General features: G+C 44.7%; 2 protein-coding genes across 3 annotated transcripts; one reads left to right on the top strand and one right to left on the bottom strand.

Moving 5' to 3' along the window:
* Positions 1-349: 349 nt before the first annotated feature.
* On the bottom strand, positions 350-27714 carry SLC16A14 (solute carrier family 16 member 14). Of its 2 annotated transcripts, none has more exons than XM_054586126.1 (5): positions 27635-27714; positions 21690-21961; positions 15558-15701; positions 8037-9014; positions 350-1185 (listed from the first exon to the last, which is right to left on the bottom strand). In XM_054586126.1, exons 2-5 carry the CDS (start codon positions 21946-21948, stop codon positions 1034-1036), a joined length of 1533 nt encoding a protein of 510 aa, XP_054442101.1. In that variant the 5' UTR covers positions 21949-21961; positions 27635-27714; the 3' UTR covers positions 350-1033. The 2 variants fall into 2 exon arrangements, with proteins under 2 accessions (XP_054442101.1, XP_054442100.1); XM_054586125.1 differs by lacking the exon at positions 27635-27714 and adding an exon at positions 26667-27023.
* On the top strand, positions 25896-26872 carry LOC129080580 (uncharacterized). The gene is made up of 2 exons (XM_054586115.1): positions 25896-26100; positions 26262-26872. The coding sequence occupies exons 1-2, from the start codon at positions 25896-25898 to the stop codon at positions 26870-26872; spliced, it is 816 nt and encodes a 271-aa protein (XP_054442090.1).
* Positions 27715-27866: the final 152 nt, after the last annotated feature.

The following is a 27866-nucleotide window of genomic DNA, read 5'->3' as shown; positions in this document are numbered from 1 at the left end:
CTGCAATTAGTTCTCTATTTTATGTACTGGGCACGAGAAACTCAGGAAAAAACTTATAGGCCCCACACTGTGCTCATAAACAAAGAGGCCAAGGATATGAATAAAAGTGCTTGAATTATAGCCCTTGATTGTTCTGAGTACAAATACAATGTTCACTAAGGAAATTGTTATTTAGATTGTGTCTTACGAGTCAGTTTGTAAGTGGATTCTATTGAATTAGGATTAATGGCAAATGCTTTTCTTAGAGGAATATTGAGAAATTGTACTCCCTAGCTGCAGAAGTCTTTCATAAAAATATATATATTTTTTCTTTAATTGAACTACATGTATTACTTTTGAAATTAGAGCCTGTGTTTATTTTACAGTGGGAGAGAAATAGCTCCCTGTGACAATTAATTTCTGAAGTCTAGTCATACTCTTGTGCTTAAAACCCATTTATCTGTGAGCTTTCTAGAGGCATTTAGATACTTTATTTTCATTTCACAAAGTACAGGCACGCCTCAGAGATACTGCGAGTTCAGTTCCAGACCATCGCAGCAAAGCGAGTATTGCAATAAAGCGAGTTGTAATCTTTTGGCTAGCTGAGGGCCTTGCCTCGATTTGTAAAAAACACAACATCCATGAACAGTAATAAAGTGAAGCGCAATAAAATGAGGTCTGCCTATAGTTGAACTAAAAAGCTTTTATTCCTTGTCTTTGTTTTGAAAAGCTGTGTCTAACACCCTAGTCCCAGTGGATGATGAGAGAGAACAGTTTTTATAAGGGCATTTCTACCAATTATTAATAGGCTCTCTTTGGAGGCCATTGTCACCTTTACACGCGTGGAGTCCTGAATACTGTTCAGTGTCGCTGCTCCCCAAGCGGAAGAAGGCAGTGCTGCTCTCAAGTGAAGCAATGACAATGGCATTTACAAGTGACAGTGCCAGTTACTGTACAGAGCACTTTCCCATGATTTGTCATCGGCCCCTCACAGCGACCAGGTGAGGTAGGTGTGAGAACCACAAAGAAATCTCACATGAAACATAACATGACACTACACATGTGCACCACCCCTGGGCTTTTTCCTGGATTGTTGTATAATTTGAATACACAGTTGAGTGAGTAAAAAGAATATTCCTACCAGGTAAAGTAAACCACATATATAGAAGGAAAAATCGTATTTTTGTGTGATGTCGTAGATCCAACCTACAAAACAAAAAAGAATATATTCAGTGTAATGCAGTTGATAAACTAAAGTCAAGAACACAAACCAAGCGCTTATTGTGACTATAAATATTTCTATAATGGCCCTGGCTGGTGTGGCTCAGTGGACTGAGTACCAGTCTGCAAACCAAAAGGGTCGCTGGTTCAATTCCCAGTCAGGGCACAGGCCTGGGCTGCAGGCCAGGTCCCCAGCAGGGGGCACACAAGAGGCAACCACACAGTGATGTTTCCCTCTCTTCCCCTGTCTAAAAAAAAAAAAAAAAATTCTATAATGTACGCATATGCCATTTAATGCCTAAAATGTTCCCTTCAGCAATTTATAAGTCCGGGCTGTGTAAATCTGGGTTCCAGTACCTGGGGGTGACCGCATGGACCTTTTCAGGCCTGAGGGCGCTTTTTAAGGCTTTGGAGCAGTAGCCTGTGGGCTCATGGTGAGAATCTTCTGGCTCTCAGCCCTCAGGGTAATTCTCCCAGGGGCACAAAGCCAGCAACGAAAGGAAATCTAATGATCTCTTTTTTTCACCAATGTAAATACAAATCTTTTCCAAAACCTTCAAAACTCTCTTGAAGACATTTCTAGCACATATCAAAAGAAAAGCTGAGCAGAAGACACTTGAACTTGCAGGCATTCTGATATACACGAGGGTAAACATCCGTTCAAGAGAGAATTAAATTTTCAGGTTTTATAAAATTTATATTTACAGTTATAAAACTTTAATGTTTACATTTACAACATTTTAAATTGCCAAAGAGATGGCCCTAAATGCTGACTAAATTATCAGTTCTTTTGAAATAATACTCTAATATTCTGATCTAGTACTTTTGTACGATAATCTTACTGGGCACTCTGTAAAATATTACCATATTTCATGGAATCTAAGGTACCATGAATTACCTGATTCATCCCTACTTTATGCGTCAGTAAGAAAGAAATCCTGGTCAATTAAAATATGGCTCACTGTTTTTAGGAGTTTGTAAAATGCATTCTGATTTCAGAGATGTTAAAATGTAGGGGGGGAAAAAAGTCTCAGAAACCATAAAATTAAGATGTCCCTTTCCCTTCAGTGATTAATTCTAAGGATCAGTCACATGCCAGGGTCCCCACATAGCCAACTATGCAAACTGAGAGGATTAAGTCACACACAAGAATTTTATTTATGGTAAAAATGTAAATGTAAGCATTCCCTTTTTCCATTTCAAGTGCATTAGTTAGCAAAGGCATAAGAAAAATATAAATGATTTCTGACCAAACATAGCATTCCATGGCCACTTTTCAAAAATGTCTTTTAAAAAACTATCTTCATGGCAAATGAATGCATACGTGCATCTTAACTGTCTTCCACCAACAAATAACGATACAAAAGCAACTGCTAAAGGGGGATCCAGCAACTCCAACTTCCTTATGCTTGTCGACATCACTTTGTTTACTGTATCAGGTGCACAGTAATGTGCCTGGATCCACCATGACAGTCACGAAGAGAAACAAAAGCACTTCACGGCATTAAAAAATTGTAATTTTTTAACCACCCAAAAGCTATGAATTCTGGATATACTGTAAAAGTTAACCAAGTTTTGAGTGTTTGTTTGCTATTTTTAAAAAAGAAAATAAGAAACTCCTTTGCTCTAGCTTAGTCAAATGTTCTACTACCTTTTCTTAATCTCCAATTTGAGTCAAGAGGAAAAAAAAAAGGTCAGATACAGCCTGAAAATAAGGATTCTGCCTCAGAAGTGGATCAGAAAGGCACACGAACAAAAACACACACAACTTCTGGTCAGTGTTGACATTTGGTGACCAAGGACCACTGTGAATTACGACGAATGAATGAGTCACTTGCGGATAATGCAGAGAGGTCTGTACAGGTAGCAGAGTACACACGTGGTGGGGCTATCTGTAAGCAACCGTTAAGAAACAGTAACTGTAAATGAGGTTCTCACACTCCACTCATCCCATAGGAAAGCTGACCTTGCCATTTTAATAATTAAATTCTCACTTTGCATATGATCCAATGACAGAGTAGAAATGATGGCTCTAATTAACAAACCACAGAGAGACAAAAAGAGTTGAACTTCCCATTGCTGCTTAGTAGGGACCTCAAAGTAGGACAAAATCCTCACTGGCTGGAAAATTAATGTGTATCTAGTTCGGACTATTTACTTTTTGCGTGAGGGGTTGCTCTGAGCTCCAGGGCTCTGTGGTGGGGCCGCTGCCATCTCTCTCGCCCTTGAGCACAAGCCATATTGAATATTTTGGAGTTTCAAACTCATTTCTCCTGCTCTCATCTGCACACGGACTGTTCTCCCTCTGGGAGGATAACAACAAATGCCATCACTCTTAGAACATCTAGCATCTCCTTCCCACAACGCCACGCTCCCTCCCATCTCTGCGGACTATGGAAAACGTCTGCTGAGTTACATGACATATTGTTACAGCCTTAAATTGAATCCATTCTATTTTAAAATCTGGTATCTTTCCCCTAAAAGAAAAACATCTGAAAACATCTCCACCCCGCCCCCCATTGTTAAAATAACTCACACATAACTTCTTTAAAAGCACACCCACCCTCACCAAACAATTTAATAATACCAATTGGAGCAGAAATCCCCTATTTTATGTTACATTAACCCCATAGGTGTCTCCGGTCTACCTTTAGGATTTATTTTTAAATGATTCTGGACCCTTTTATCTTTCGTTGGCACTTTTAGTTTGAGGTCAACCCAGTTTCAAGTCAGATGCACAGCAGGTCAGGAGACACTGTCCTTGACCACGTGCTTTGTTTGATGCAGCGCACATGGACGGAACTCTTCAGAGCCCAGAGGGTTCAGACAGGCTGCTCACCTCATCTTTCTTAACCATCTTCCCCAACAAGTCTGATCTCGGTTTCTTGGTTTGCAGCCTGGGATCCCTGGCAACCCTGATCCAGCCATCAATTTAAATCAACAGCTTCAAAGTAAAATCAGGTTCCCTATTAAATTGCATTCCCTTTTGATTTGAGTCTGTCAAATGATGAGTGGCAGCTGTTTTTCTTATTTATTAAATGTGTTCCCAGCTCTTGGTGGAAAACATCGCAAATTGTTGTTCGGGTGTAGAAAGTTCATGCGAATGGAGGAAATATGTGTAGATTCTTGGTCAGTCAAACCTGGTGGCCAAGTTTTGCTGTATTTTACTATAGAAACATCTAGAAAAGTATATATTATATTTTTAAAGGAGAAGAACTGAATGCCCAGAAATATAAATTAATTAGATCAAGGAGTTCATGCTGCTAAGTGACATGGTTGAAATATCTGTTCAATATCTTTGATTGCACAATCACCTCCTTAATGGAGCTCTGTGATTGTCTGACATGCTACTGAACTGTACTGGAATTTCTGATGCCAGTAGCAACTGCTTTGAAAAATGAAAAACACATTCATTTCTAAACCCATTAAAAAAGAAAAACGTGATGTGAACAGTAATTTACCTTGCAGCAAACCAAGCTAAGAAATCACTTCTAGCCCACCTGGAATTTCTGGCAAGACTTTAATGTGGTTCTTTAGTCACTCATATTGCCAGTCACTCCTGAACTACAAGGCATAATGGCTGGGCTTGCATCTCATTGCAGTGTTGGCTCCTGGAAAGTCAATGAATCAGGCACGATGCAGTTACTCAGTGATGTGTTCAGCATTCCCTAGTGCATGGGTTTAGTGGGAGGAGAAGAAACAAACAAAAAGAAGCAAAGTCCTCTTTAGGCTGCTGGCCCAGAGATGCACATCAGAATGTTGATTTTAGCATCTCCACAGCAGCACCTAACATGCTTTCCTAGAAGATTGTGAACCATTAATCCAATGGTGTCCACCATCCTAGTAAATCACATACAGCTAGAGTCCACTTCTAGGAAGGAAGCTTGAAGCGGGCAGAGGTAACGCCAGATGACTGAGAACCGGGTGTAACTAACTCCCTGTCTTCCGGTTGCAATTCCTTCTCTTCCACTGAAGAAAGTGCACTGGGATGCAAATGAGTGAGAAGGACATGACCACAGGAATGGGACAAGGAAACCACACTGGCCAGCTCTGGTGCTTTAGTTAGCACTCACTGTGAATTACTTCTGCTGCACCGCACAGTTGCGTTGTGATGCTGTTCTCGAAATCTGATGGATCAGTATAAAGATAACCCCAGACTGACCATTAGAAGCAGAAAGTACCCCTGGATCATGCAAAGAACCATCAATGACAGGTTCTGTTTCCTCCTATAATAGATCTGAAGGACCTCCAACAAAAGGATGGATGAGCCGCAGTAACACCCCCACTCCCTTAAAGCATATTTCAGTTTAACATCTCTGGAAGGTACCATTGATTGACTGATCCAACACCCTACCCCAATTCTTTTTTCTCTTTTCCTTCTTCTTGCACAGAAGCTGAAAAGAAAATACTCCAGTTCTCAGTTCCCCTGGACGCTTAGACTAGCTAATGACACAGCTCTGGTCAATCAGATATAAGTGGAAGTCTGCTAGGACTGAGCCTTTCCTCCCTTCCTCCTTCATGTTTAAATGAGGATGTGTGGTGACCATACAGCAGCTCTTGTGTGACCATGAGGTCACTAGCCTGAGTGAAAGACTAAGAGGTTCTTGGAGACACTGTCCCAGTATCATCTAATCCCTGAACTCTAGGTTTCTGTTAGGTGACACAACTCTCTGTTTAAGCTACTATTGGCAGGGTGTTCTCTCAGCCAAAAGCACCCCTAACTGATAGAGAATTTATACATTGAGATCAGTGAGCAAGTTCAGACTATTCAGCAGCCAATATAATTTGCTGCACTGGTATAGTTATTCACTGTCATCAAAAAATACGGTGCCCTCATCTCTGTGGACAGGCAGAGGAGAGGAGCAGCCTGACCTAGGAAACTCCGTATGTAGCCAGTGGGTTTCCTGCCATGATTCTTGGGCCTTGACCCTAGTCAGCCACCTGCCAGTGCTGTTCACTGTACGGGCAAAATCCATGACTTACTGAACTTCAAATTCTGAAGGGGACTTAAAAACGGGCGAGCTGACATAAGCTTTTGCCAGTGGGCTCCTTGGACAGGTGATAACTATAGGACAGGTATAGAGACTGGGAAGGAAGGGGCAGGGAGGGCTTTGTCCGGCACCCATGGGTTCCCCCATCCACTGGGAGGAGGTACTCCTGCAGCGGAGACTGAAGGGCCAGGTGAGCAGGGGGCAGGGCATCTGAACAGGACACTCTGCTCAAAACTTCTGGCAGCTCTGACAATCGCCACCAGCCCTGGCCTGGTCACCCTGATAGCCACCTCCAGACAGCACCTTGATGTTGACATGTGGCCCCAGTCCCTGCCTTTGATCCTTAGACAGAGGATAAACCTTGTCACCTTTACCTAGTACCTGGCTTCTTGGGGATCGAGTCTACCTGCCTGAGGCTGATGTGCCTTGCCAAAATTTAAACCCTCCCCCCAGGAGGGTTCAGAGAGGTACTTTCTGACACTGGACTCCTGGGTACCTGTGACTTCTAGTATGCCCACTGCAGGACGTGAATTCTCTGTTGAACTGAGGCTGGTACATGTGAGAGATCTTACCCTAGATGTCTGCTGGGTAGGCCTGTGGTGGGCAGAATGCTCCAGCTCTCCCCAAATGCCCAAGCCCTAATCCCCAGACTCTGCGAATGCTACCTTGTGTGGCAAAAGGGACTTTGCCACTGTGATTACGTTAAAGGCTTTGACGTGACCTGGTGGACACAGTGTAATCAGGGGTTATCTTTATAAGTTAAAGAAGGAGGCAGGAGAGTCAGAATCAGAGAGAGATGAGAAGATGCTGTGCTGCTGGCTTAGACGTTGGGGGCAGGGGGCAGGAGCCACAACAGCAGGCAGCCTCCAGAAACTGTAAAAAGCGAGGAAATGGGTTCCGCCCCAGTTCTGCCCACGCCTTGACTTCAGCCACTGTGATCCAATTTAGCCTTCTGACCTGGAGAACTGTGAGATCATAAATCTGTATCTTTTTAAAAACGATTTTATTTATTTTTAGACAGAGGGGAAGGGAGGAGAAAAAGAGGGAGAGAAACATCAGTGTGTGGTTGCCTCTTGTGTGCCCCCTACTGGGGACCTGGCCTGCAACCTAGGCATATGCCCTGAATGGGAATGGAGCCGGCGACCCTTTGGTTTCCAGGTCGGTGCTCAATCCACTGAGCCACGCCAGCCAAGCTAAATCTGTGTCATTTTGAGAGACTAAGTTCGAGGCAATCTGCTACAGCAGCAATAGGAAATTACTACAGGGCTAGATCCAGCCCATGGGTGTATTCTGTTAGATTTATAGTCTTTTGAACATCTAGAAGTGTCATCTAAGAGCCTAGAGTCTTAGTTTCTCTTGGGGGACCCCCTCCAACAATAGAAGATCTGGCAACAGGTCTCCATATTTCTTGGTGACAGAAATAAGCTGGACCTGGGCAGAGGTACCTCCTTCAGTCCTGGAGGGTGCCCTGCACTATCCTGTCACCTGTCCTCTTTACTGCCAGCAGCTCACCTGGTAGATGAGGATCAAAAGTTCACGTGTGCTCATGGACATGGACAACAGCGTGGTGATTGCGGGGCCAGGGGGCATAAGGGAACTAAATGGTAATGGAAAATAATACAATAAAAAAATTTAAAAAAAGTTCATGTGCATTCTAATGAAAGAATGGCCTTTAACTTGCTAAAATCTATGAATGAGAAATTGGAGGGGCAGGAAAGGGAGGGAAAAAGGAGTGTGTACACAAATGGAACCTTCCATCATATCAACTTCAGGCTTATAACATTGACGAGAACCCAACCTAACAACCTCCATGTGCTCTAAGCTTTAAAACTTTGCCCGGGTTACCTGCAAATGGTGGTCCCAGCAATGCAGAGATGCCATTAGCACAGATGATGATGCCATAGGCGTTGGCGAGGTGCTCAATCCCCACCAGGTCTTCAGTCACTACGGGCATTAGGGAGAAGCAACCGCTGGAAAAGCCGATCAGCGCGCAGATGACCGCCAGGCCCGCGTAGGTGTGCATCAGCGGCAGGATGAAAATGCTGAGCACGAGGGTGAAGTTGGCCATCAGGAAGACGTTCCAGACGCTGATGCAGGGCGAGTCTGCCACAATGCCCAGGACCACTTTCCCAAAGATGTGAACTATTGCTATAATGGAAGTCAGAGGAAAAACGTCGTTTTGCTCCGATAAATTATACAAATTGACTATTTCTGGGAGGTGAATGAAAGGGATGACAAAGCTGCTGTACGCAAACAAAGCCCAGAATATAAAGGCTACAAACACTCGGTTAGTAAAGAGCGAGGCTGCCCCAAAATAGCCGGAGTACCAGTCCTGGAAGCCCTTCCTGACCCTCAGGGTCAGCTGGCTCGCCGTCTTCAGCACCCGAAAGGCGCACATGTTCTTCCTGTGCCCAGCCTCCTCTTGGCACACCTGACCTGTGAGCTCACCGAGGGTCTCCTCGTGCCCGGGGCTGCCTTCCTTCTCGTCCGCCCTGCCCCGCGGTCCCCTTGTCTTGATAGATTCCGTGGAGTGCTCGGGGAGGACTCGCGGATCTCGCCCCGCTGGGTCCTTTCTGTCCTTCCCAGGAGACAGGGGCCTCATGAGCGCCCCGCAAACACACAGGTTCAAGGAGACAGCGCCTTGGATGAACATTGCGTTCCGCCAGCCGTATTCTGCGCACAGGTACTTCAGCAGGACCGTCATGAGGAAGGTGCCAAACCCCGTCCCTGTGGTGCTGAGGCCCTGGGCAAGGGCGCGCCTCTTCTGAAAGTACCTGCCCACCATGACCACGGCCGGCAGGTAGGCCATCCCGCTCCCGAAGCCTGCGTGGTTGAAAGGGAAAGAAAAAGCACACAGCACGGCATGAATGGCCATGTCCAGGCTTGGCAGCCTTTGGAGATCAAAGAAAAACCAAAACAACAAAAAACCCCAAACAATGATTGTAAAAAAGCAGCTTGGTGGGCAAGCACCAACAGCGTCCTGCCCCGAAGTCTCTAGCCCGTCTGTTCCCCCAGCAGGCTTTGCAGTAGGAGTTACTCCAATAATGGAATGAGTTCCGTTCTCATACTAGAATGTGAGCTTCGGGACAGGGCTGTGTCTCCACCATCACCCCCGCCCACGCACCTGTTACTGCCCAGAACACGCTGTGTGTGCTTAGTGATTTGCTGAAAGAATGACTGACGTATGAGGGCTCTGGGGGCAGGGCCAAGTGCCTCAAGTGCCAGGAGAGCATTGAGGTACAAGGGGGGAAGGTCGCCTCCAGGCAATTTGCAGAAGCCTCAGGAAGGGCCAATTTGTTCACAAATTAATAGGAAGAAAACAAGGAATTATAATGTGCCCCTAGATACATGTATTCCCTGTCAAAGCCACCTAACACTTATTTGTATCTCTGATTTTGAACTGGATCTTTCCTCGAAAACAGGAGCCATTTGTGATTTGCACTGGCAAAATTAAAATGCTGGTGGGGGGTGTTTGTGTTGGGGCCAGCGGTTTTGGGAACTCTCCATACTTTCTCCTCAGTTTTGCTGTGGACCTGAAACTGCTCTACAAAATGAAGACTACTAAAAAATAAATGAGAGGACTTCTGGTCAAGATGGCCGTGAGGGCAGACACGGTTCGCCTCTTTGCACAACCACATCAAAATTACAACTAAAATATAGAAAAACCATTACTCACGACAGTCAGAAATCACGTTGAATGGAAGTCTGACACCTATGGAACTAAAGAAAACGCATCCATCCAGACTGGCAGGAGGGGCGCAGAGGCGGAACAGGCTGGTCCCACTCTCATGGGTGGTAGATAAAAATTTGGGAGGGATATCTCGGGAGCGAGGAGTCCCAGCCTCACACGAGGCCCCCCAGCCCAGGGTTCTGGTGTCAAGAAGATAAGTCCCCACAACTTCTGGCTGCAAAAACCAGCAGGGATTTAGTTGGTGGAAGAAATTTCTGAAGCCCCAGACAGTTCCTGCTAAAGAACCCTCGCATGGACTCACCTACTCAGACTCACTCCCTCTGAGCTAAGCAATGGGATAGCAGCTTGAAAGGTACCAGTGGCCTACTAGGAAAAACTGGGGTATCTGGATCAAGGTGAGTAGAGGCCATTGTCCCTTTTCTGAGCCTGCGCCCTGACAGAGTCACTGAGTCAGCAAGCTGGTGCCATATCGGAGACTCCATCAACCTGGCTAACACTGTTTGACCCGCCACTGAGATCCCCAGAGACTCTGCCCCACCCAACTTAAAAGGCCCACGCAAACTGCTTTTCCATATGAATAGCTGGTCTTGGCTCATGCTGCACAACTTCCTAAATCCTCTCAAACAAGCAACAGCTGGCCTCAGTGAGCCCAGGACCTAGGGCAGCCAGCCTAGATTCACAGCTTGGCTTCACCTGGGAATCTCCAAGCTCTGCACAAGTAGCAGCCATCTGAGATTGCTTTATAGCTCAGGATGCGAGGCCCCAGGCAAGACATGGTGGGGGGTGGGGGTGGGCTGATCTTGGCCTGTATCACCTGCGAAACCCCAGAGCCAGTGCACCCAGCTGCACTGTGAACAGCTACAGACCACTTCAGAGCACCACCACCCTGCCCCTGCACAGCTGATCCTCCACAGAGGGTGGAGGTTGGTGGTTAGTGATCACAGCCAATCTTTACAGCTGACTGGCCTGGGTAAATCCCTCCTATTGACCTGCCAACAGCAACCAGGGCTCAACTACAAGAGAAGGGTATACTCAGCCCACATGAAGGGTGTGCCTCAAGTACCCAGCTCAGGTGATAGGGGAGGCTGTGCCACTGGGCCCTAAGGAACACTTACTACATTAGGCCACTCTACCAAGACAGGGAGTCATAGCAGCTCTATCTAATGCAAAGAAATAAACACAGGGAGGCTTCCAAATTAAGGAGACAAAGAAACATGGCCCAAATGAAATTACAGATCAAAACGCCAGAAAAAGAGCTAAATGAAATGGAGATAAGCAATCTATCAGATGCAGAGCTCAAAACACTGTTTATAAGGTTGCTCAAAGAGTTTAGTGAGGACCTCAGCAGCATAAAAAAGACCGAGTCAGAAATGAAGTATACACTAATTGAAATAAAGAACAATTTACAGGGAAACAACAGTAGAGTGGATTAAGCCAAGAATCAAATCAATGATCTGGAACATAAGAAGCAAAAAAACACCAATCAGAACAAGAAGAAGAAAAAAGGATAGTATAAGCAGCCTCTGCAGCAACTTCAAGAGGTCCAACGCTCGCATTATAGAAGTGCTAGAAGGAAGTAAGAAAGAGCAAGATACTGGAAATCTGTTTGAAAAAATAATGAAAGAAAACTTCCCTAATTTGGTGGAGGAAAAAGACATGCTAGTCCAGGAAGCACAGAGAGTCTCAAACAAGATGGATACAAAGAGGCCTACTCCAAGATACATCGTAATTAAAATGCCAAAGGTTAAAAATAAAGAGAGAATCTTAAAAGCAGCAAGAGACAAGAAGTTAATTACCTACAGGGGAGTTCCCTTAAGAGTGTCAGCTGATTTCTCAAAAGAAACTTTGCAGGCTAGAAGGGATTGGCAAGAAATATTCAGTCATGAAAAGCAATGACCTACAGCCAAGACTGCTCGACCCAGCAAAGCTCTCATTTAGAATTGAAGGGCAGATGAAGAGCTCCCCAGACAAGAAAAAACTAAAGGAGTCCATCATCACCAAACCATTATTATGTGAAATGTTAAAGGGACTTATTTAAGAAAAAGAAGATCAAAACTATGAACAATAACATGGCAAAAATACATACCTATCAACAACAGAATCTAAAAACCAAACTAAGCAAACAAGAACAGAGACAGAATCATGGATACGGAGAGCATTTTGATGGCTGCCATATGGGAGAAGGGTGTGGGGGAATGTGTGAGTAGGCGAGGGGATTACGAAGTACAAAGAAGTAGTTACAGAACAGCCATGGGGATGTAAAGTACAGCGTAGGAAATGGAGCAGCCGAAGAACTTATACGCATGGCCCATGGACGTGAACGACGGTGGGGGGGAGTGCCTGAGGGAGTGGGGGGTGCTGGGTGGAGGGGGGCAAAGGGGGAAAATTGATTTAATAGCGTAATCAATACAATATAATTTAAAAAAATAAATGAAATGAAATAAATAAAATAAAATATTAGCCAAGAGGTTGTGGGTTATGTTCTCAAGTTCAAGGTACAGAGGGAAACCATGAGCCCCATTTCAACGATCCTGGGGCCCTGTTTAGCCCTCCTGACATTAGATCGGCAGCATATAGTATAAAAGAGACTCTCACTAATGTCATTCTCCAAAGTCAAAGTCTCCCTAGGTCAGCATCATTTAATAGTTTGAGAATTACTTGAATTTGGCAGGAGACCAGAGCAATCATACAGGCAAATATAGTAATAATTACTACTAATTGAGCGTTGATGATATATCGGTTGCTTCACAGGCTTTATCTGATTTGGCTTTCACAATCACCCTGAAAGCTAGCGGTGGTTATAAAAGGGGGTGCTGAACCTCATGGAGATTAAGTTACTTTCCCAAGATCCTGCAGCTGGAAATAGGAGAATCCAGGTTGGAACTCAGGACCAACATGGGAGCCTGGTCCCTTTCTCTTGCCCACGCTGCCTCGCACCCTGCGTGCTCGCCCCCCCTGCTGCCAGCCGCTGGCCGCACAAGGATTTTCCTTATTTATTGTGTGTATTGTTTATGACCTGGCCTCTTCTCCCCTTTTGCTAGACTACAGGCTCCATAAGGGCAGGGATGTGTTTGGTTCACTGATGGGCCTGGAACCCTCTCCCTAGTGCCTAGAACAATGCCTAGCACATAACAAAGGAATGAAATAAATGAAGTCCTATGGGAAGATAAATGGCCACATTTTAAAACAATAGCTACTTCTTTCATACAAGATTAATTTTATACTTCCATGGTTAAGGTACAGAAAACTCAGCTGCAAAATAAGTGTATTTGTGGTTATTTTGGAAAACAATTATTTGTTAAAGAACCAAGAAATTCTTTGATATTAAATATTGTGGCACAGTATTATTGTTCTCCTCCATAATATTTTGAAGCAAATCCTGAATATATCATTTCATGTGCAAACACATTTAGGATGAATCTCTAAATATTGATGACGATTAAACAACATAATCCTATCATCTGAAAACATGAAAAATTCCTTCATATCATTAAATACCCATGCCCTGGCTGGTGTGGCTCAGTGGATTGAATGCCAGCCTGACAACCGAAAGGTGGCCGGTTCAATTCCCAGTCAGGGCATAGGCCTGAGTTGTGGGCCAGGTCCCCAGCTGGGGGTGAGCGACAGGCAACCACACATTGATATTTCTCTCTCTCTCATTCTCCCTCCTGTCCCCTTTCTCTAGAAATAAATAAAAAAAAAAACTTAAAAAAAGAGAAATATCCAGAAGGTGTTCAAATTTCCATTTGTGTCATAAATACCTCTATTTAAAAAAAAAAAAAAACTTGTTTGAATCAGGATTCAAGTAAGGTTTACACATTGCTAATTGTTGATTTGTATTTTAAGCTTCTTCCTTAATAGGCCCAATTATTACATGAGCGTATGGGACAGGACTTGGGATGGATATTCCTGCTGAAGCCTATGGGTCAGTCAAGCCCTGCTAATGCCCCTCTCCATGTAGGACCCTGGAACCCTTCTCCACCACATTCACGATTAGAGGAGGGGCTTACGGCCTGACAGGCAGGCGGAGGAAGGAGGCTCAGAGGGCAAAATCCTGTGGTCCCGGGTGTGCGTAGTGGCGGAGAAGGTGCCTTTAGAAGCAGGCTTAAGGCAATGGAGTTCTGGCAATGCTGAAGAAACTTGTCCAGACTCCCTTGGCTAAGTAAAATTGCTCAAATGGACATGAATTTTCTGCTTAATAAGAGAGTACTCCCATGAAATTTTAATTGCCTAGGTTTTAAAAGATAAAAGATACAAACACATCTGCCTGAAATGCTTTTAGGAATGAAGAAGAGTGTCAACAAAGTTTATTTCAAACATAAATTGTACAGTCATACAAATATATACCAATCGCTTGCCTTTTGCAGTAGATTTTTGCATCTCATTTTTTGCTTTTCTATTAAAAGGGAGCAAGACTGCCACTCAGCAAGCCCCACTAATAACAGCGCAGGGGCAGCTTGCGTATATAATCTAACGGATGCAGCTAAATTCTCCACTTAACTATATTTGTAGGGGAAGTGGGTGAGTTTATTTTCAGAGCCTTTCTGTAAGGTTTCCCTGTATAAAAGGTGGGAGCAATAAAGTGTCTCAAGAAATACTTTCCTTTTAGCAGCCTCCTAATTTTCTTTCTGCTTCCTTGGATACATAAACATTCATTGAATACATAAGTGAATGAATACATACATACATAAATAAATATGGAGAGAGTTGAGGATCAATAAGCAATTAACTGCAAGAAATACAATTTCATTTAAACAAATAGTCTAACCACAGAGATCTCTAAATAATGAGAATCAGTCTCAAGTCCTGGTTGTTGGGATCAAGTCATAGTGCATGTAACCAAATACCACTGGATCAACTTCACAGGGGGGCTCATGTGTCTACCCAGAGACCCCAATGTGTCTCCTTAGTCTCAGAGGAAGGAGTGTTTATCTCCTCATTATCATACAGAAATCCTATGCCAGCCCTACTCATTGGGCTGTTATAGGAAAAGTTTTTTAAAAAGTCTGTACTCGAAAAGAAAGTCAGGTTGGATCTGGTCCATGCAAGTACAACTGCACAAGTAAGAAACTACTTATCTGTGTGAAGTCTGCTACCTGCTGATAAAGGAAATGATGGCTGGGAAGATACTGGTCAGAACGGATATGCCAACCGCGCTGCCTGACAGCCAATTTTTACCTCTTCACGGAGACAGCCACTCTAACTGGGCCCTAGATTTGCTTCTTAGAGTCTCTACGTGTGGGTGGGTTTTGCTGCTTGTTCATTAATTTGAACAGGGCTGAAGGAGAAAATGATTATTCCGTGATTCATGCTCGATTCTGCAATTATTAAATGAGAGACGATTATTAATTTCCTTACTAGTTCAGCTACATCTGTATTTTTACTGTCTTTTTCCTGTTCCTTGTAAGAGAAAGGATAGCACTTAGAACTAGGTATGGAAAATTTAATCAAATTCTATTAGTGAGGGCAAGTACAGTTGTTAGGTTGCGCTGCCACATGTAAGGCATATAGAATATATTAAAAAGTATTTCCTGGAGGATAAAATGGGGGTGGGGTGGAGAAGACAGAAGGACAAAATATTTTAAGGGGTCTCTTTTCTGCACAATAAAATGCATTGTCAAAATGCCCAGTTGAAACATTTAAAGTCAAAGTTAAAATAAAGTTGATATGCCTACCAGCTGTCACTCCGAAGGTAATAAAGAGGTAGTGAACGTTCGCGGCGTAGGCACTCAACACCCAGCCGAGCGAGTTCACGAGCCCCCCGATGATCGTGGTCCGGCGGCAGCCGCAGGTGTTGATGAACAAGCCGATGAAAGGTCCTGCCACGGAACACAAACAGAGGGATTGATGAAAAGCGTTTTGTTTTCCTGCTTGCTTAGTACGTCCTCGTATGAAGACAAAGAGGAAAACATTACTAGAGCTGCTAAATACAACACACCAAAATAACCCCACTGCTTTATTTCTTTTTTTTTCTTTCAGCAAGAGAAAATAACCACATTTAATACATACATGTGTATGAGAATCTTGCATACGTGAGAGGGTCAGAGATCCCACCGCGTAAGAGGTTCGGAGACAGAAAGGGGGACCCAGGCATGTAAAACACTGAGCGAGGGTGAGGTAATGTGCCTTGGAGGCTTCCAAGGGTCGAAACCCCATTGCTCTATGTGCAAAAAGCTGTTAGCGTGTAAAGGCAGATTTTAATAAGTTCACCGAGGAGCACAAATTCTAGGTTTTCAAGGAAAGTAGACTTAAAATAAATGGACAAATTGGTTTATTCTCTTGTCTAAAACCGAAGTCCTAAAATAGCGGCCTGGGGGCTCCATTCAGCCTGTCAATGTGTTCTGTTTATCCCAATGTTTTAAAAATGTTCTGGATCATTTATTACATTCAAAAATTAAGAGAATTTATGTCCTGGCTGGGTAGCTCAGTTGGTTAGAGGGTCATCCCGGTAACACCAAGGCTGTGGGTTCAATCCCCAATCAGGGCACATACGAGAATCAGCCAATGAATACATGGGTGAGCAGAACAACAAATCAATGTTTCTCTTTCTTTTCCTCCCGCTCTAAAAAAATCAATAACTAAAAATAAAAAGTAAGAGAATTCATAGAAAGGTTCAGTGGCAACAGGAAATATCTTCCCTCACAGCCCAAATGAGCTGGAGCTGGGCAGTGGCTTATTCCTTTAGCTGCGTCACTCCTCTGTGGTTTGCCGCAGTTTCCACCCATCCCTTTAGTCTTATACCTGGCCTCTTGTGCTCATTTACGGTACTTGTTTGGCCTCTGTACACATTTCAGTTTTTGACTCCAGGCCTCAAGGGAGTACAGGAAGGGCGTTCTCAGGACTCCCAAGCTTCAGGCAAGGAACCTATAGCATGTTTTTATGAGGACACCCAGATGCAAACCAAGCTGAAAAGGACTCACTGGACTGCACCCATCAGACTTCTGAACTTACGACACCATGTGGGGATTCGGGAATACACTTGGTTATGCAAGATGTCCCAGTACTCACAGCAGTACATTACATGGTATACGTTCTGATTGCTTATGTTATCATGATGCTCTAGTTTGTGTCAGCCCTCTTTGTTTTCTTCCTGATTTTGTGGTAATTTCTGATGCCATTGAAGCCTAATGCTTGCCTCGAGATCAGGGACCCCTTGTCCACATAGCAATCCAGATTTTAGCAATACACTATGAGGCTGTACTCAATATTCGGTAAGATGATGCATTTTAAACATCATCTTATTTTTGATCACTCTTACTTAACACAGTTATGAAACCCTATATTCAGGTGGAAATATTTCAAGTGAAAAATTTGTCGAACTCTAAGAAACTTCCCCTTTGAGCCCAAATTAAAAAGTGTCCTGTAAAAGTTCTAACTATATTCATGTGCATATTTGGGTACACAGTCAGCTAAGAGTCTTTTGTTTGTTTGTTTGATCTTTTTGGTCTAATCCTAAAAACTATGAAGGTAAAGACTAATTCATTTATTTAATTGTGTGTCATTACAGATAACAATTCAGTAGATAAACCTCTTAGAATAGATTTAATATAGTAAATATATTCTAGATAAATATACTCTTAAAGGTATTATAAAATAAGTACATTACACAAGTATAATAAACACATTTAGAAACATCTGCGGGAATAATTGGGAACAATTCAAATTCAGAAATCCTAAGTTAAAGGTATTTCTTTGGTTTTTTCTTACAAATATTTTTGTTTTTCTAAGTCCGTTGTGATTTCACTACTCGAATCTGGAATGAATGGATAAGAAAATGAAAAATGCATGACTCATGGCTTTACTGTTAATAGGCCTTTTAGGATACAAAAGGTCAACAGATCACAGTGCAGTAGCATGAACATATTTTCCACATTACGGAAAGGCCCAGAAGCAAGCATTTCTATATGCTCATGAAACTCACATTAAGAAAGCATTTGAAGAGAGAAGGGGGAAATGCCCAAGTGCGGATATTTGTGTCTGCAAGAATACTACATATCAAAACGAAAGGATGAATTGCTCTACTGATTTAGTTGATAACGACGTCTGGCATTTCTGGTTCATCAGCTCCCATCCCATTCATGCCGGGCTCAGTCATTTATGATTTGCAGATGGGCAAATTCAGACCCAGAAACCCCGTGAGTGACTTCTCCACAGTGACAAACTATAGATACGGCAGAAAAAGGAAGTCAGACCCAAGCTTTCTGACTGCTTTGTTTTCTAACCATTGTTTCCTGATGGTCAGCAGCATCTCCAAGCTTGAAGTGCTATTTCAACAAAATGAAAAGAACTCCCCAGGCAGTCTCAGGAGAGGGGGAAGATGAAAATGGATACAGCCCTTTGGCCATGATTTGCACTTTTGTAGAGGAATTCAATGTTTTGGCATGAGATTATATTCATTTTCAGACTCTTCCTCAGAGAAAACCTGAGTTGCAGCCCATTCCCCACATAATGAAGTGTTAGGTTGTTGCAGGGAACACCCGGAGGAAGCCTTGACTTCCTGCCCATCCTGCATCTCAGGCTGGAAACAGCCCAGGTGAGGAGAGAAACAAGCTGAGCTGAGCTGAGCTTTGGCATGTGGTCATGGACAAGATTAGGTAGTTCATCGAACCCCTGGTCTCCTGGGGTAACACCCCTCATGGCAGAAGGCGCTAGGAACCTCAACATCAGTGGCTCTCTGCCTTGGCTCAATGTTGGTGTTGCTTAGGAGCTTTAAAAAAATCCCTCCTTTCCCTCAAATCCTGGTGCTTGGGTTTCATCCCATGAGAGTCTAACGTAAGGGCCCAGGCCCAACCCTAGTGCCATGGTTATTAAAAGCACCCAGAGGCCTCTGATGTGCAGCCAGGACTGACACCCACTGCTCTAAATCTTCTTAGCAAGTCAGTGGCCTGTTGCAGCTCATACACTTGCATTTCTCCCAACAACTTGGCTTCCACCAAGAATTATTCCGAAAGCCATCACAAAGGTTGCGGTAGATGCAACCAAGGTGTTGTTAAAAATTGGAAATGTCGGCCGGAAACTGGCAAAATCCATGCTAGCAAAGAATGAAGAACAAGAATGAAATTACTGAATTTCCCATGTGCAACTCACTGCCCAAGAGAGAAATGGCTTTCAAGTCTGTAACATAATTCACAGATTTTTTAAAACTTAAAGAGGTCACCCAATGGTTCGTACAATGTATGATAATAAAACCAATTTATATTTATTCACTTCAAACATACTTTCAGCTCTCATTTAATGAGTGGCAGGGAGTGCAGTAGAGTGGACCCCATTTTGGAGTCCAGTGGACCAGGTTTAAAGCCTGTCCCACGCTTCCTGGTAAGTTACTGAACGTCCCTGAGTGTCGCATGTTATTCCTGTCAGACGCAGATGATGATGGCCTGCCTCCAGTATTGCCGTGGAATCATGTGAGATCATGTTCCTAATATGTGCTTTGTATGTGGTAAGTGCTAAATAAAGGGGCTGTTCTTAATGGCTTCAGGCTTGGAAAAGCACCGAACACGTCTGTAGTCTCCCTGTACCAAGCAGCTCCAGACAATGAGCAGCTATTTGCGGTCATGATAGAGTAACAGACCTTGCCTATAGAACTATGAGCCTTGTTGTGTTAACGATTTCTGAGCGCCAGAGTGAAGGATGTTTTCAGGCACCTCTCCTGTAGAAAGGCTGGTTTACAATCTGAAATTCCACTGTCTGGAATTCAGGGACTCTGGGCTCTCAAACAGAATTCCAAATACACAGTTACCTCCCAATTAAATTGAAGATGACAATCACGTTTCAGTGTCATTGTGAGTTAGGTGTTCTTATTTTGGGGATCATCTTCAAAACTATATCCAGCCATTGCAAGACTAGTTTCCATTGCTTAAGACAGCCTTATCAGATGGTTTGGAAAATGTTGAGACATTTTATATGCTGGCTTTTTGCTGAGTCATCTTCTTTGTTGTTGCAAACACACGGTTTCTAGATGGAATCTGTAGCTACTGTGTTCTACCCCTTAACATTTCATTTTTTAAAAAGGTAAAAAAAACCTCACAACAATAAAAATGAGATTTTAAGTATTCTAGAAGAGTTTTCTTTTACTGACTTATTGAGAAGGTAGAATTATATCCAACACAAAACCAGTTACGTTTCCTACCCCATAGTAAACCTACTTCCATTTTCACATGACAAATTGTTCTAGTTTTAACAAGGCCGATGCAGGGTTGAAGGAGTCAGTTCATCAATGTTGTAAGCAAAAATGATTTCTCAGCATTTCTTTCTCACACATAATGATGCCCTTATTTAATTTTAAACTACATCAGTATTAATTCCCTTTGATAAACACACACACCCCACCCACATCTTGGGAAATAATACTTTATCCTTGTTTTCTGTCATTAAGCACCATCATGTATATTATCCAAAATAGCATCGATTGAAGGCCAGCCAAGGTCAACAAATCTCTGAGTTGGACTCAAGCAACTACTTGCTAATGTAGAAATCACGGAGAAGTCACAGACTCCCATTAAACACACATATGCTTGTCATACACATACTCTTCACAAAACCAGAAAAAGATCTGAGGTTCCTTATGTTTCTGGTATGAAATATATCTCAAATACTTTAAATTAAAAAAAAAAACAAAACCTGACATAAAACTATGACCATTATTTTCATGTGAAGCAACATTGGGGTATAATGGTAGATTGTTAAGGGAATTAAATAAAATTAAATGAGATAGTGTAAAGGAAAGAACCTGGTATATCACTAGTTATTGAGAGTAAAAGCTGTTTAGTTCCCAAAATGAAACACTTTAGCCATAATAACATATTACATTTCTAATAACTTTCTGGTTTAGTATCTCCGACTGGATGAGAATTGGTTTCATAGATTTCTGTGTGGGTAGGCTTAACTAGAAAATGCAAGAATGTAGTAGTATTCTTTTCTGTTAGCTATATATATAGTAACCTTTCTAAAAACAGTTCAATAGGTTTTCCAATAACATATGCTCAATATTTCAAATTAAAAACATTAGAACTCTTATATAAGATTGTTAGTTGACTTTTAGAGTGTTCTTTAAAATTTTTATCTTTTAGAAATATTCATAAGTGTTAAATAGATATTTGTAATGATATATAAATTGTGTTATAACATTTAAGAAACAGAGTTTGGGGCAAAAGAAAATTTTAAAAGTGATCAATTTAAAAAATACTCTAGCCCTGGATGGTGTGACTCAGTGGATTGAGCACCAGCCTGCAAACCAAAGGGTTGTCGGTTCAAGTCCCAGTCAGGGCACATGCCTGGGTTGTAGGCCAGGTCCCCAGTATGGGATGCATGAGAGGCAACCACAAATTGATGTTTCTCTCCCTCTCTTCTCCCTCCCTTCCCCTCTCTCTAAAAAGAAATAAGTAAAATCTTTTAAAAAAATACTCCAAATGTTCAAAATACTCAAATAGCAATATCACACCGAAAGACAAATATTATATGATTCCACTTATATGAGGTACTTAATCAAATTCATAGAGACAGAAAATAGAATGGTGGTGGCTGGGGGCCGGGGGAAGAGGAGCAGGGAGTTCCTGCTAATGGGCACAGAGCTTCAGTTTGGGGAAAAAGTTCTGGAGATGGACGGGGCGATGAATGAACTCAATAGCATTGAACGGTCTACTTGAAAATGGTTAAAATGGTAAACTTCATGTTATACATATTTTACCATAATAAAAAAATAGTAACATCACTAATATTAATGTTTCAACAATATAAAACATTACTTACAGTGGGGAACTGTCATTTTACAATCATTCAGTTTTACAACAGGCCACAGGTGAACGTACCCACGATCAAGGTGATGCCCATGCTGAGGGAGCTGACCCACGCGGTCAGGCCGCGGCTCTGGTGGAATTCTTCCAGCCACTCCACGTTGAGGACCCCCAGGGCCATCTGGGAGCCCATGATGAGGATGTGCACAAAGAAAGAGGAAAGGACCATCATCCAAGCCCATCCTCCATCGATATTTGCGTGGGGTTTAAGTGTCTTTTTGTCTTTGGGGTCATCTTCAAAATCATACCCAATGTCTTCATGACTTGTATACATTTTCCAAGATTTTCTGAAATACATATGACAAATCATTTCATTCAATATCAAAACAAACAAAAAAAATGTTCATCTTCTCCGGACATCTCTACCTCATCCTAATCAAAGTGGTCCCATCATTGTATTAGAACCTCAGATGAGTCCTTGTCATTGTGCAGATTTGGGAACACTGCTCACTTTTTCTCAGGACCAAGTGCTTTCATGAAACTTGTTAAAGTCATCCTATATGTAATTTAAAACAGAAGGATAAAACCATGATTATTACTGGCCATTATATATGATTATTACTGAAAAGTCATTTTGTGGCAATGGAGAAAGGTGGTATAAAAAACGCTCCCAAATACACTGGTAACACCTCCAGTTGTGGGACGTGTCCCAGCCGTGTTCTGATGTGACGAGGACAGAGAAGTCGACTTTGGTGAACTGCACGGTGCCTACAGCCTCTTTCTCTATGCCCCTGTGCTAAGAATTGCTTTTACCTTTTAAAAAATTACGTGGCCTGCAAAACCTAAAACACTCTCTGACCCTTTACAGGGAAAGTTTGCTGATCCGCGGACTATTGCACTGGTTCTGGTTAGGAGTTTGCTGGGGTGGGGGCGGGGCACGGGCGCCAGGGAACCAGGGATGTCTGGGGAAGAGCAATCTAATGGGCTTTCCTTGGGACTCATCTTGATGTTTCCTGTGTCTCGTACCTCGTTCTCATTATTTTTGTCTTTTAAATGATTCTGTCTCCTAAATAGGTGTCTGGTTCTCAACAGCTACGCTTCTTGCCCACAGCGCTGCTCTCTGCCAGGGCCCCCTCCCCCTTCTCCATTCTCTAGGCTGCCGGGAGTGAGAAAATGCTATCCTGCCCTGTCATCTGGCCAGCGAGGTCAAGTTATCTTTAAGATCTGCCCCCAACCCTGCCCGCCCGGCAGCGAGACTGCCCAGGGCAGCTTCGACGCTGCCTCTGGCTGGTTCTCCTCCTGCACGTCTGCCCCTCTGCCTGGTCCCGCCTCCTGTCTCCCGACCTTTGCCTGCTGCTGTCCAGCTCTGTGAACACCTGCAGCTCCCTACACTTGGCACAGCCTCTTTTAAGCTTTTAACTGTGACCTTCTCTCCTTCCCTTTTTTGGGAAGACACTTCCCTCCTCCTAACCTCCTGGTCCTCTTCTGCTCATTCTTTAAAATAAACTAAATTATAATAGTGAACCTTGAAATAGTAAGAAAAACTCCCCTGCAAACATGTCGAATATCCAACATTAGGTAGAGGAGGTGTTAAATACATCAGTCATGGAATAGCTGTGCAACCAAGTCCACCCTCAAAAATCAAATCGCACTGAACTCTGGAGACATGGAAAGTGTGAATTACACATGGGGGTGACAAAATGGGCCCGGTGTCACGATCCCTTTGTTGTCATTAAAATATATATCCATCGGCAGGAAGACTGCAGTGAAACAAAGAAAAATGTTTATGGACATTATTTAGATGACGATCCTACAAGTAGTTTTTGCTCCTTTTTACTGAGCTCATTGGTAAAAAAATCTAAATAAACATACATTAACTTTATAAGTAAATAAAGGCCCCTTTATCTGCTAAACACAATCTGGGTCAGCTTCTTGTCTCCTATAGATTAGTGGCTAAATTGTTAAAGAGGGACGAAGAAGAAGAAAGACAATTAATCCAAGAGCCACTTTCCTTGGGACATCTAGTCCAGTTGGGCTGGGGGGTGTGTGTGTGTGTGTGCGCTCGCGCACGCGCCTGCCACCACCCACTTCTTACCCAAGGAGAGAATAGACTCCCCAGGGATGGAAAGGGATGGGGCAACCCCTTCCCTAAAGCTCACAGCCCAGAAAATTGGTGGGTTGTCAGAAGCTCCAGGAGAATGAACCTAGGAAGGGTTCAGAGGGTGTTTGATGGTGGTCCTCCCTCAGTCCCTGCTAGCTGTAAGCAGAATCCCAAGAAGCGAGAAGGAGCAGCTTGACAATGGGTGTGCCTGGCCTACAAAAGTAATAATACCATCTACAATTAGTGGGATAATGCTCCGCTCTGTTTCAGAAGATAAAACAGCACAACTTAGCATTTTCCTAAAGTCCATCTACATCTAAGAAAGACTTTGAAATAATAATACAAAAGTTATAGTGTTTCAGCCCGTGAGTTGAAATAGTATTCTTCCAGGCAACATTAAGAACTTTCCAGTCTTACTGAATTATTTGTTTTATGGGTGATGAGATGTAGTTGCCATCGAACTGCTCTTGAGTTTTCCAGTTTATTTGGTCATAAATAAAGGATGTTGACTAGCATTTAATGGACCATTTTTTTTCAAGAGGCTCAGCCGTGCATGTGAAGTAGTGTCAGATGGAGAGCACTGTTGGGGGCGGGCGTAGGTAAACGAACTTCTCTCTCTCAGGTCCTCAGGGGGTCCCTGAAGATTGCCCAGAGCCATCTGCGTTTCACACCTAGATCTCTCTAAAAGTAATTCTTGTTTTGATGAATCACAGTCAACATATCGTCCAACCAGGTTCACCAAAAAAAACAAGTCAACAGAAGAATACATGTCTATCTGCTCCATCCCAAGTTTGCTTATAGCATCTTTTCCCTAATTATGAGATAGAAAAGAATAATTTGTGTAGCATGATCCTCCTGTGCACCTGGAGAGGGAGCACTGGGAGAGGGCTCTCGACCACTGGGCCCCAGGCTCCCAGTCTTTCTCCACCATAAAGCCTTCGAACTTCCCCCATCCCTTGCCACGTCCTGACACCCTTGTAAAAGGACAACATGCATATGGCACATTGGGGTAAATTGAGGCAGTGAATATGGGACTTCCGCTAAGGATCAATCTGTAAAATGTTACCCATTCTAGGCTTAGCTTATAACATTAGGGTCTCGAGCTGAAGAAGGCAAAGGAAGGAAATGGAAAGATTATGGGTCCATTCTCCCCAACTGCGAGTTCATGAACAGTGAAAAAGACATCATAAATGGGGGAAATGAAGTAACCCATGCAGGTTATGAAATGGAGGTCAGCGTCTCCTGGGGTGTGTGCGAAATTAAAACGGAACTAAATCTCCACAGCTCTGTTACCGGAGTAAGTTTCATAAACGAGTTGTTCATTTTTAATTTGGCTGTTGTGATTATGTGGGCGTGCGGCGAGCTCATTATAAATGAGAAGCAAAGAGGAAAGTGCCAAGTTAGAACTAAAATGACTATCTTCTCCAAAGGTGGACGCCGCACGCACGTTGGTAGGAGGTTCTGTATAAGATGCAAGTGTGTGGCGGGTACACCTTGACTCTGGCTCTGCAGGAGCTCTGGGCCTGGACCTGGTTGCCCAGGAACTGCTAGGTTTTTTGAGTGCACACTTGAGGCCAAAGGCACTGGAAGAAGTTGAAGCAGCCAAGGCTGGAGCCGAGCTTGTGTAGAGAAGACAGCGCAGGAGAAACCCGGAACCCCAGCTGAGGGTATAAGTGCCTTCTATGGGTCAGGGACTGCGCTGGGTGGCTTCTCCACAACCATCCTGTTCAGTTGGTACTAATGTCCTATTTCACAGAAAAGGAAACTGAGGCTATTGGTCAAATAGGGGCAATGAAGTTTAGAGAGGTCAAACTAAGCTAGCAGGGAGTGGAGCCCAAATTGGAACCTAGGCCCGAGGGATTCCAAAGCTTATTTTACAAGCGCCTCCCTATCTTGCCTCCCCCTTCCGCGCCCCCCCGCCCCCCCCGCTAAACCACAAAGAAGCCAGAGAAGGGGAAAAGGAATCTTGCTAATCCCCACTAATAACCCTCACTCATCCTTGCTAAAGAGCCTGAATCAACTTTTCCGCGGAAAGAAAACAGCTTAACTGGTAAGCAGAGTTGACCTCCTAAAACAGCGTTAATGGTCGGGGTGGCGTTTGGCCCCGAAATGGCCGTCCCAGGTCCCTCGCCCCATTTTTGTCTCTCCTATCCTCCCTGGGAACCTTGATGCAAACCGCTATGGGAGCGGGTTGTGGGGCGGGCGTGGGGGGGGTGTGGGGGTGGGGGAGGGGGAGCTCAGCATCTGCGCGCTCTGCGCGGGATCCGGCCTCGGCCACCCCCTCCGAGCCCCACCCGCCGCCCCCGGCCGCCCTCTCGTCCACTCCGTTTCCCCAGCTCCGGGGTGCCGCGAGATCCCCTATCCCCTGGCACCTGGCGTTCCCCGGTGCGCTTGGAACCCGCTAGCTCCGCGTGGAAGCGGGGCGGATCGCAATCCCGGCAGCCCGTGCAGGGAGGCGCCCGGCACCCCCGAACATCTCCTAGCCTCATCCCCTTTCCGATCCATGGCTGGCCGGTTCGAGTCCTAAACTGGGGCTGTGAGAGAAGGCGGGGAGCGCGGGCTGGCGCCGGGAGGAGCGCAGCCCTCGGGCCTGGCGGGGGTTCCAAGGGGCGCCGCGCCCCTGGAGGACGCGCGCCGGGCCCTGGCCACCGGGGGAGCGAGGCGCGCATCCTCTTGCTCCGTCCTGGACAGCGCTTCCCCCGCCTGCTCCGAGGTGGCCTCGCCGCAGCTGGGGAGCCACTCGACGGGCGGCCTGGGCGCGACCACCGTGCCTCGGAGCAGCCCTGCCCTTGACCGCGGAGCAGCTTTCCCCGACCCTGTCCTGGGCTTGCACCACCCCTTCTCGAGGGTCCCCAGGATACAGCGGCCACCCACAGCCCCCAACTCCAAGGCGCCTCCAGAGCCGCTCCATCTCCCGGGCCCGCTGCTCCGTGCGGCCTCGGGATACTCACCGCCCAAGGCGCGCGGGGCTGCGGCCTCACTGGGCTCCCCGCCCGGATCCCCGAACTTGGTGTTTTCCTCGGAGCCCCCTGAGCGGCTGGCCGTAGAGATTTCTTGCAATGTCGCCTATCATCCTGGATGTGCGGGTGCCTGCGGCTCGGCGTTCTGCCCTGCTCCGTGCCCTCGGCGCGGGGCTCCGGGCTCCTCCGCCGCCTGATGCCGGGCCAGGTGAGCGTTCGGTGGAGCTTTGAGCTCCAGGCCTCAGCCCGCTTGTCTTTAAAGAGGGCCGGTGTGGAGGTGGTCCGAACCTAACCTGAGCTCCCTCCCAATCAGTGCAATTTCAAATCTCCATGCTCGTTCATTCCTGTACCGGCTAATTCTGGTTTGGCAGAAAAAAATTGCAGTCACCTCACGTGCACACTCTTGTGGCCGGTCGTAGTTTAGAGCTTTGGCTGAGATTCGCTAATGCTCCGCACATTTTTGTAACTGAAGGCGAGAGCCTGAAACCGAACCCATGATGCAGGTGAGAATAGGAGTATTTCCCATTTCCGAGATGGGAGACAAGTGATGAAAAAGACCCTTACCCAAATCTGGGCCACAAAAGATGGCCGTTTGTAGATGGCAGAGGAGGGCAGGACCGGCAGTATTCTGGGCGAAAGAGGAGTGAAAATCCCTTATCCTTTGTCCCATGCTGGATGCCTCGGTTCCCAGCTGCTTCTCCGGTGTCCGACGTTTTGTGATCCTTTACACACCTTCATGGGCACCGGGCACAAAGTTCATTTCCATGTGTGACTCCCCTGTTCCAAACGCCATGGCTTTGCCCATGGAAAGCTTTCAATATTTGTTCAGTGAATGTCCGTATAGAGGAAGCCAGAGCTATTTTACCTCTCCTGAAGGATTTTGTACTGTAGTAGTTTCCTATTGCTGTTGTAATAAGTTATCACAAACTCAGTGGCTTAAAGCAACACAAATTTATTACCTTACGGTACTGGAGGTCAAAAGTCTGAAATTAGCTCCACGTGACCAGCCTTACGGCGTTGGCAGAACGCTGTTCCTTCTGGCAGCGCAAGGTGAGAGCCACCAGCTTCCGGAGAGTGTCCACGATCCTTGGCTCATGGCCACTTCCTCCGTCTTTGAAGCCAGCAACGTTGCATCATTGTGTGCCTTTCTCCTATAGTCACAGCACCTTCTGTCTCTCCTGTTCGTCCTCT

This window comes from Pteronotus mesoamericanus, unplaced genomic scaffold (genome assembly GCF_021234165.1).
Source record: "Pteronotus mesoamericanus isolate MK-2021 breed Mesoamerican mustached bat unplaced genomic scaffold, CSHL_Meso_final contig_90, whole genome shotgun sequence".
NCBI classification, from domain to species: domain Eukaryota; kingdom Metazoa; phylum Chordata; class Mammalia; order Chiroptera; family Mormoopidae; genus Pteronotus; species Pteronotus mesoamericanus.
This window is presented reverse-complemented; position numbering and strand designations above follow the sequence as displayed.

What these genes read in the sequence shown, in the direction of transcription:
- LOC129080580 (XM_054586115.1), top strand. Translation starts at nt 25,896, where the DNA reads ATGGGAGCGGGTTGTGGGGCGGGCGTGGGGGGGGTGTGGGGGTGGGGG. An exon ending in CTGGCACCTGGCGTTCCCCG is followed by an intron (nt 26,101 to 26,261) that starts GTGCGCTTGGAA and finishes CTGTGAGAGAAG; the next exon opens with GCGGGGAGCGCGGGCTGGCG.
- SLC16A14 (XM_054586126.1), bottom strand. Translation starts at nt 21,948, where the DNA reads ATGTATACAAGTCATGAAGACATTGGGTATGATTTTGAAGATGACCCC. An exon ending in GGGCATCACCTTGATCGTGG is followed by an intron (nt 15,702 to 21,689) that starts GTACGTTCACCT and finishes GTTCCGTGGCAG; the next exon opens with GACCTTTCATCGGCTTGTTC. An exon ending in GCTGGGACCACCATTTGCAG is followed by an intron (nt 1,186 to 8,036) that starts GTAACCCGGGCA and finishes TTTGTTTTGTAG; the next exon opens with GTTGGATCTACGACATCACA.